We start from the raw sequence: 9,464 nt of genomic DNA, 5'->3' as shown, positions 1-9,464 counted from the left end.
GGCTCGGCAGCTCCGGGCGGGGGAAGGGGCGGGAGCGGCGGCGGGGGCAGCCCCGCAGCCCCGGCGGGCGGACGGAGCCGGGAGCCGCTGCGGCAGCGCCGGAGCCCCGAGCCCGCAGCATCCTCCGTGAGTAGCGCCGGCTGAGGGTCGGGTGTAGGAACCGCTCTTGAATGGGGATAATTGTAACCTTTCTGCCCCAAAGCTCTGTTCCTTTCTGCCCCAAAGCTCTGTTCCTTTCCGTTCCCAGCCGCGGTTGCAGCGCGGTTGCTCCGGGTTTGTGTGCGAGGCACTGTGGATGTACCACGGGAAACGCGAGTTCTTTATGGGTACCGCCAAACCAGAAAGAAATGGAGAGCAGATGTCGTCGCACGTTTTTTCTGTTCAGCTGGTGCTTGAGCAGTTGTTCCATTAATTGGGAGCCGTAAGGGACGGGACTGGGGCTGCTCTGGCGCGGCTGTTGAAAGCTCATTCCATCGCCGGCGGTGTCCTTTCATCGCTGGGGACGCTGAATCTCTTGTCCTGACTTATTCAACCCTGGCACTATAAATATGGGTTTGTGGGTGGTTATTTGTTTGTGGTTTTGGGTTTTTTGTTTTTTTGGGGTTTTTTTTCCTATACTTTTTTTCTCCTATCTGCTGAGCAGCGTGCTGGAAAGAGCTGGCAGAGTAATGTTTAACAGGAAAAGAACTCAAAAGCTAAGAGCATTGTGTTACAGTTCACTGAGTGTCTCCAGCACAGAACAAAACTACACTGCTTGCATTATTTGGGAACACACTGAAGCTGCTGACAGGTTTAAACGGTGATTTCTGGTTTTTCCTGGTAATTAATGCATTTAATGCCCCAGGAAGTCCTTGCTAAAGGAAGCGTAGCTTTTTGTAAACAGCTTTCACTGATGAGATGCATTGTGCTGGGTGGCAGGAGGGGTTGATTTAGTGATTACAAACCAGGAGACAAAGGCAGAGCAGAGACCAGTGACTTCAGGGTCTGACAGAGTTATTGTCCCTCTGTGGGTGCCACACTGGGGCACTGAGGGTTTGCCAAGGGGTTCTGGTGGAGAACAGGCTGCAAGTGTGAGGGGTCAGCTGCTGCGTGTGTCTTCAGGGCTCCGCAGAGGGAAGGTGCCTCACTGATTCAACAGCTGGCATAGGCAAGAAATCCTGGGACTGCCTCTGTGCTGCTGTGTGCAGTGAGAGGAGCTGCATTTCTGTGTGGATCCCTCGGACCGTGTACAGAATTCTTTACATATAGAATCACGGAATATGTTTGGTTTGAAAAACCCTTAAAGCCGCCCCAGTGCCAGCCCTGCCATGGCAGGGACACCTTCCACAGCCCCAGGCAGCTCCAAGCCCCAGTGTCCAGCCTGGCCTTGGGCACTGCCAGGGATCCAGGGGCAGCCACAGCTGCTCTGGGCACCTGTGCCAAGGCTGTATCACCCTCACAGGGAAAAAGTTTTTCCCAAAATCCCATCTAACCCTGCCTCTGGCAGTGGGAAGCCATTCCCCCTTGTGCTGCCTGCATAAAAAGCCCATCTCCCTCCTTTTTAGAAGACCCTTTAACTACTGGCTTTAAAGAAAATCTAATTGGGCAATGTGCAGTTCACAGTCTGGTTTAGACACTGCTCCTGAGCGAGTCAGTGACAAAAATCTACCAAGTTTATATTTCCAGGCATGGCTTTAGAAATGAGGGTGTTCCTTTTGGGGGTCCTGTTGTTACTTCTTGTCTACCTGTGGGAGCTGAGGGGTTTTAGTTCCTCTCATGATCTAAACCAGGCAGGTAAAATTACTGAGGGGTTTTTAGTTGCTGCTGCTACTGCCCAGAGCTGCCTGCAGTTTGTGCCACTGTCTCTGTCTTGGCAAGGCAATGAACTGCTTTTAATGTGTTTTAGCAGCAGCTCAACCTGGGCAGCTCATGCCAGAACCTGAGAAAATGCTTATGTAAAGGTGCTGCCCTGACATGGGGACACTCAGGCTCACACAGGGAGGGTTGTTTGCCTCAGGCCACTTTGAACTTGGGCTTTTCATTCCTCCTTCCTCCCTCTTTGGAGCCTCACAAGGTAAACCCAGGCACGTTCAGGTCTCACTGAAGGACGTTGTGTTTTTATTACTCCCTGAAATCACAGCTTGCCTCGATCCCTGGCGGTGTTCCCGGGGTGCTGGGAAGCTGAGGGCTGGAACAACCCAGCTCCATGCAAACCCCACCTTTCCCCAGGTGAAAGCACTGCATCTGTGTCCTCCCAACCAGCACCTGCCTTCCCTGGCAGGGAGCTGCCTCTCCAAGTCCAGCCACCCTGGAAAAACCCTCAAACAATCCCCTCTGTTCCCTGTGGCCCCTGTGCTGCCATTGCCAGGTGCTGCTGACAGGTGAGCCCTGAGCCTCATCTCCTCACAAACAAACCCAGCCCAGCAGGGCCCCTCAGCTCAGTCCAGAAGGGAGGCTTTGCAAAAGGGGGCACTGCTCCCACTTGCCAGAACAACCTATCCCCTGTATCTGCCAAGGTGTTTGAAATGGAAACGTGCCCAAAACTGAACTTTATGGAAACATTTCCAGCTCCATAACGTGGGGATGCAAAAATAACCAGCAGTGTGGAGAGTGAGGGTGAATGAGAGGCTCTGAGAGCACAGGCAGGTGTGTGTGCACAGGGGGAAGTGCAGCCCTGTGTCATGGACAAAGAATGTCCTGTGATTATTGTATCAAAGTCCACTTCTTCTCCCCTGCTGAATGGCTTTTATCCAGCACTACTGATTTTCCAAACGTTTTTTTTTTTAATAGAGTAGGGTCCAGGCTGAAAATCAGTAGGTTCCCATGGATTTTGCTGGGCTTTGCTGGGTCTTTCTTGGAGCAGAGGCTTGGTCAGGTGTAACCTGCTGATTTCACGGGGCAGGAATGGAGCTGGGACTCCAGGTAAGAGCAGGACTGGCACCTTCCACCCTGGCTGGAGACACAGACCTTGCAGCTCTTGACTTGCTACACAAAGCAGAGAAATCCCAACCTGCTGCAGCTTTCAAACTGCACCTCAGATTGGTGCAGCCTGCTGGATAAATTAATCCCTTTCGTAAACAGGTGGTTTCACTACGACAATAAAAATTCTTTGGGTCTGGGTGACTCATGCACAAACAGCTCCCCATTGCCAAGGTGGTTTGACCCAGAGGAAAGGTAGGAAGGATGAATATTTCATGGTTTAATATTAAAATATTCAGCCTTATTTATTTGGAGTTTTTATTTTGGTAGCCAGAGGAAGGAAAAAAAAGGCTTCTGTAGGTCTGGCATTTGCAGTGCCTGAGTCAAGAGCCACAAGGTGAGAGCTGGATGTGGCTTTTCCTGAATTATGCCCACAGTCAGAACACTTGATCAGCTCTTCATGAAGAGTCTCTTGAGCCTCTGCTGCCACTGGTTAAACCATTTTCCATATGGGAGGATGGGTGAGGAGACAGGAACAGCTGTCCCTGAGCTCTGGTGCCTCTCAGGTCCCTCTGAGGTGTGTGTGAGCCCTGTGCTGGACAATAGGGCTGGGGAGAGTCTGAACACAAAATAATTCAGCTGATGCTCATGCTGCTGAATTAACTTGGCCTTGGCTAAACAAAGGAATCATTCACTCACAGGAGAATGACCCAGTTACAGGCTTGTGGCAAAGTTATTTTGGTTTTTAGATTAAAAGAAGAAAACCAAACTTTTAACTTGAGAGGATTGGAGTATTTGAAGAGTGGTCCTTGCAGTTCTGATCCTGCATCCCAGTCAGACACCAGCCACTTCCCCTCCTGCTGCTTCCTGATCCCTCTCATTCCTCACTGACCAGCTTTGCAGGTTTTTAATTGGTATTAATTTTTATTACCAACTGATTTTCATTGAATTATTTCTGGCTATTGTTTATCTTGTGTACAATTAAAGCTACCATGCCACACAATATCCCAGGGGAGCACCAGAGTCCTGCCTGGCTGTGCTGAGCAGCATCTGAAGTGGGAAACTCAGTTCCATATCAAGTGCTGAAGGATAATTTACTTTTCAAGGGGCAGTTGGAGTGTCTCAGCTCTGGGACTGGGAGCTGAGCTGGTTCCAGAGGGCTCTTTGAAGTGGTGCTCACACCCTTCTCGGGCTGAAGGAGCCCTTTAATGGCTCGGGTTTCCAGGGACACTTGGAAAACCCTTTTAAAACCAGCAAACATCCCGGCTGCTCTTTCCAGATCCACAGTTTTACCCACCAAAACACAGGCATGTTTTCAGCTGTGCCCTTGGAAGCTCATCCCCTTCCAATAACAGACCTGAGCTGACACTGGGCTGAACTCACAGCCTCCTGCCTCAGCCACGTTGCAATGTTCAGGGGCATTCAGGTGTTTGTCCTGACACTTTTGGGGCTCCAAGTGAAGGGTTAAATGGTTTTTCTTTTCCATGTTAGATGAATGAAGCTCCTTTAAATTCTATTTTATAATGGAGTTTTTAAACCTTTCTGTGGTCAGTTTTTCCCCTTCCCTCAAGACGTTGCTGAATTCTGCAGAATCCTTCACACTCATTTGCTCAGTGATCTGAATCTCAACCAGAGGTGATAATCTAAATTCCCAAAGCATTTAAAACACCTTATTGTGTTTATATCTTATTTTATCCTATTAACACTGGCCAGGGGGTACTTTAGGCAAATTGCTCAAGATTGTACCAAAGTTTCCATCATACCATGAACCAATTTCCATTCCTTCAGCAGGGCCAGGTTTCCACCACAATGAAAATATGAAGAACCCCAGTTCAGTGAGCCTGCACTTGGCATTTATCCTATTAACACTGGCCAGGGGGTACTTTAGGCAAATTGCTCAAGATTGTACCAAAGTTTCCATCATACCAACTTCCAATTTCCATTCCTTCAGCAGGGCTGAAAATCCACCACAATGAAAATATGAAGAACCCCAGTTCAGTGAGCCTGCACTTGGCAGGCTCTGAGCCTTTGGTGGGCAGTTGCCTCATTAGCACTGTGAAATTTGTTAAGATTTTGGGAATTCACTCCTCTTTTTCCCCTCTGCAGCCAACTCAAGATGACGACGGCCACACCACTGACCAATAACACTCAGCTCTCAGTGAATGTGACCACAAAGTCTCAAGAACAAAATCTCTATCAAAGTAAGGAAAGGAGTGGGGTGGTGGCTTTTTTTGGTTTTAAGAGGACTTTGAACTTATCAAACTTCAAACACTACAGTGACAACTTTGTAAATATGGGGTTTTTTTCCCTTCCTGCTTCTCTCCCAGGTTCTGGAGCAATAGTTGCTGCCATTGTGGTGGGGGTGATTATTATTTTCACAGTGGTGCTGCTCATCCTGAAAACATACAACAGGTACGTGACCAAGTCAAACAGGATGGACCAAAGACCCTGCTCTCAGCTAACAGAGCATTTCAGGGCTTGTTGCTGAAAATTTCCAGGAGATTAAGCACTGAAGTGCTGATTGCAGTGCACTGAATCTCCCTGTCAGTGCTCTGTGGTTGGACCTTAGGAAGCACAAAGAGCTCCTTGATGGAGGCTTTGTGGTGGGAGCTCTTTTTAGGGATTCCTGGTGATGCAGGGAAGGTCTGGGTGTGCACCAAGGCTGCCAGAGGGCGAGTTTGATTCCTCAATTCTCAGAGCTCACATGCTCTGGGAGAACTTTTGGTATCTCTGGGATGAAATCCCGGCTTGGCAGGACTGGGCTGTGTGGGAACCTCCCCAAAACTTCCCCTGGGAGAGGAGAGACCACCCCAGGTGCCAAGTGCCCTTTTACCTTTGCCAGGCGCATGCGAGTGCGGCGGGAGCTGCAACCCAAAGCCTCCAAGCTGGCAGTGCCACCTCCTGTGGGGCACAGCAGCCACAGCCTGGCCCAGCAGCCCTCGGTGACCTTCATCCCTGTGGACATCCACCTGCAGAGCAGGTAGCCAGGAACTCCTGCCAGAGAAGAGATGGAATTGTTATCCCATGGAGCTGGGACTCCTCAGCAGAGCTGCACTGGGAGCAGCAAGCAGATGTTTTTCCTTCTGTAAACTGATAGAAATCCTGGTTTCTTGATTTGGGAGGAAAAACCAGAGGTCTGGACACTTTTCCTGTGACTGAAATGACAGGTGGAGGTGTAGGAATCATCAGGATGGCAGCCAGGCCTCCTCTGGGTCTGGATGAACCAGGAAGAGAAGATGCCCAGGTTTTGGGGAGCTTCTGCTTCCTCAGAGACTCTGAACCCTCTCTGTTCTGCTGATGAACTGGAGGAAAAGTCTGGACATGCCCCAAGCTCAGTTTGGACCTGAGTTACATTCAAGAGGTTTGTGGCTTTTTTTATACCTGATGGGTACTACAGGAGGTATCAAAATTGTATTTATCTTTATTCATATTTCATGTTTCTAATCTCACATATGTACAAGTTGAGGGGGAAAAAGTTACTTCTTATTTTCAAGTATTTTTAAACTACTTCTGTAAACTCTGTAAGTGTCCCTTTAGGCCTCCTCTGGGTCTGGATGAACCAGGAAGAGAAGATGCCCAGGTTTTGGGGAGCTTTTGCTTCCTCAGAGACTCTGAACCCTCTCTGTTCTGCTGATGAACTGGAGGAAAAGTCTGGACATGCCGCAAGCTCAGTTTGGACCTGAGTCACATTCAAGAGGTTTGTGGCTTTTTTTTATACCTGATGGGTAGTACAGGAGGTATCAAAATTGTATTTATCTTTATTCATATTTCATGTTTCTAATCTCACATATGTACAAGTTGAGGGGGAAAAAAAGTTACTTCTTATTTTCAAGTATTTTTAAACTACTTCTGTAAACTCTGTAAGTGTCCCTTTCTGAAGGAACTCGCTGTCTGAGGGGTTTCACTCTCAGCTCAGGTTCATGGCTGAATGTGTTAGAATGCTTTGTCTTACACAAAATCTGAGCTCTTGAACTGAAAAATACAAGCATGGAAATAGAAAAAAACCAGCTTGGACACAGCAAGGGAGGCTCTGAGCAGCCCCAGTGTGCCACTCACCCTGCAAGGCTTTGTTCCCTGGTGCACCACAACTATTTTTAGCCATTTTTTATCCTCAAAACCAACCCAAAGCGAGGTTGTTTTGTGAGTGTGAGGGCTGGGGGTGAGCAGCAGTGGCACAAAGGAATTCCCAGGGACACTCTCAGCCCACGGGGTGGGAACAGAGCACCATTGTCACACACTGACTGCCAGATTGTCTGAGATTTTATACTTTGTATTTTTTTCCAATAAGCTTGGATCTCTTGAGCAGGTCAGTTTAACTAACTGGTAATTTTTATTGTGCAGAAACTAAATTCAATTAGTTTGCAATATTCTTTTTTGGCTGAAACTGGTGCACGGTTTGGATTCCAAACCAAATATTGAGACAGCTGTTTGTGAAGTTTCTGAATCTCCTTGTAAATACTTCTCTCATCTTGGTTCTGTACCTCATTTTTTGTGGCAGGGAGGATTGATTTAATAATTCAGAAGGGACAGCAGATGCACATCTAATTTCTTTTTTTTTCCAAAAAAATAGAAAGAAACTGATTTTCTGTTTCTATCTCTGGATGTTCTCTGAGCAGTTCCATGGGATCAAAATCAAGATTTTTGGGGAAGATAAGCCCATCCTACTGTTGTTTTTTTTAAACATCATAGCAAGTTTTTTACTCATAGCAAATTTATTTTTTTTTTTTAACTTTCCATTTGCTTCATTTCAAGCCAACAGAGTTCACAAGCAGAATAAGCAGAGCTACTGCAGTTCCAGGTTCACAGAATTCCTATTGCTGGCAGCAGAATTGGCTGCTGGGACCACACCAGCATTGCTCCAGCTGAAAAATTCAAATACCACTAAAACCTGCATCACATTGGCACCTCCTGGGAGGCCCCACAACCCCTCCTGGCAGCAAAACCACCTCCTCAAGGAACAAAAATCCCTGCTCTGGGGCATTTCCTGTGGATTTGTGCTTTCCAGGAACAATCCCACACTCTCCCTGCCCTGGTAAGAGCAGCTGCCTCAGGGCTGATCCAGCCTGTCCTGATTTGGCCCCCAAGTTCCACTTGCAAAGAGACAGATTTTGGGAGTGCTCCCCTGCAGCTGGCCCTGTCTTACAAAACTCAGTGGTTGGTTTTTTCCTCCTGAAAGCTCTGCAGGACCTTCAGCAGGTCAGATCCTCCAGGTGGAATTTCACTGATCCAGATACTTTGGTAAAATGTTTAGTTTTTCACTGCTGGGTAAATCCTGACCCCAAAACTCAGCTTTCCCCCCTTATTTCCATCCTCCTAATCCCAGCAGAGAGCACGGAGCTCCACCTAGTGTCCTCCTGCCTTCCCACGGGTTCGAACTCCTGTTCCTCAACAAAAACATGAAGCAATTCCAGCTTCAGCTGCCACCTTTACTAAACTTCCCCATCCACAGCGCCAGGGCTGTTGAGCAGCTGAGTCAAACTGTCCCAAATTTGCCCGTGCAAGACCCAGATTATTACAAGTCTAAGCAGATAAATATGGTAATTTCCCTTGGGTTTTATTCCTGAGCCACATAACTAATTTATTTCTCAAAAATGTTTCCAAAATTCAGCCCAGAAGGAGCCACACAGGTCAGTGACCAACACCAGTCACTCCAGTTTGGCCCGAGTGGGATGGGGTGGAGAGCTCATGACTTCTCCTGAGGACCAGAAAGGCAGGGAGCTGCTGGAGAGCTCCTTGGAGGCCACAAAGATGATTTGGGGTCTGGAGCATCTCCCTGATGAGGAGAGACTGCAGGAGCTGGGCCTGCTTATTCTAGAGGAGGGAAGGCTGAGAAGGCATCCCATAAACCCATTAAATATTCCCAAGGGTGTCAGAGGATGGTGCCAGGCTCTGTTCTATGGTGCCCAGTGACAGGATGAGGAGCAATGGCCATAAAATAAAACAAAACACAACGAGTTACACCTCAACATGAGGACTTCGTTCCACGAGGGTGGCAGAGCCCTGGAACAGCTGCCCAGGGAGGGCTGGAGCCTCCCTCTGTGGGGACATCCCAAACCCACCCGGACGTGTCCCTGTGCCACCTGCTCCAGGTGCCCCTGCCTGGGCAGGGGGTTGAACTGGACGATCTCCAGAGGTCCCTCCAACCCCAACTCCTCTGGGATTCTGTGACCTCTTCAGAGCCCTGCCTTGCGCCCAGGGACGTCTGTGACGCCGGGAAGGAGCCGAGGGGCCGTTGCCGAGGGGTCGCTACCGGGGCTGAGGGGGCTGTGCCCTCACGGCCGCGGCTCCCTCAGCGATGGCGGCAGGGCCGGGCGGTCCGTGAGGGCACCGGAGATCTCGCGAGACACCGCCATCGGCAATAGACGCGGGGGCCAACATCTCGCGAGAGCACGACTCACTAACACCCGCGCACTCCGGAGCGGCCGCGCTCTCTCATTGGCCCGGCTCCCGCGCGCGCGCCGACCCTCCGCCAATCAACAGGCTGCAGGGGCAAAACGCTGCGCGGCGCGCGCCTGGCCCCGCCCACGCCCTCGCGCCCCTCCCGCCTTCCCTCCCTCCCGCCCCCT

General features: G+C 49.5%; 1 protein-coding gene and 1 long non-coding RNA gene across 6 annotated transcripts in view; one reads left to right on the top strand and one right to left on the bottom strand.

Annotated features, from left to right (window-relative positions):
- LOC121342801 overlaps window positions 1–9,213 on the bottom strand; it is a 21,376-nt gene extending 12,163 nt beyond the window's left edge. Inside the window, exons 1-3 of one of the 5 annotated variants that reach the window (XR_005953604.1) lie at window positions 8,979–9,213; window positions 5,732–5,892; window positions 13–540 (exon numbers count right to left, since the gene is read on the bottom strand). This is a non-coding gene — a long non-coding RNA (uncharacterized LOC121342801). Of the gene's footprint in view, window positions 1–12; window positions 541–2,812; window positions 2,965–3,258; window positions 3,518–5,731; window positions 5,893–8,978 lie in introns of those variants that run through there. The other 4 variants (XR_005953607.1, XR_005953606.1, XR_005953605.1 and 1 more) reach the window with 4 other exon arrangements.
- On the top strand, window positions 2,807–5,882 carry LOC121342800 (non-compact myelin associated protein). Its single transcript, XM_041417473.1, has 4 exons — window positions 2,807–2,901; window positions 5,005–5,099; window positions 5,226–5,310; window positions 5,741–5,882. Exons 2-4 carry the CDS (start codon window positions 5,015–5,017, stop codon window positions 5,880–5,882), a joined length of 312 nt encoding a protein of 103 aa, XP_041273407.1. The 5' UTR covers window positions 2,807–2,901; window positions 5,005–5,014.
- Window positions 9,214–9,464: the final 251 nt, after the last annotated feature.

Source organism: Onychostruthus taczanowskii, unplaced genomic scaffold (assembly GCF_017590055.1).
Source record: "Onychostruthus taczanowskii isolate IOZ18803 unplaced genomic scaffold, ASM1759005v1 scaffold56, whole genome shotgun sequence".
Classification (NCBI taxonomy): domain Eukaryota; kingdom Metazoa; phylum Chordata; class Aves; order Passeriformes; family Passeridae; genus Onychostruthus; species Onychostruthus taczanowskii.
This window is presented reverse-complemented; position numbering and strand designations above follow the sequence as displayed.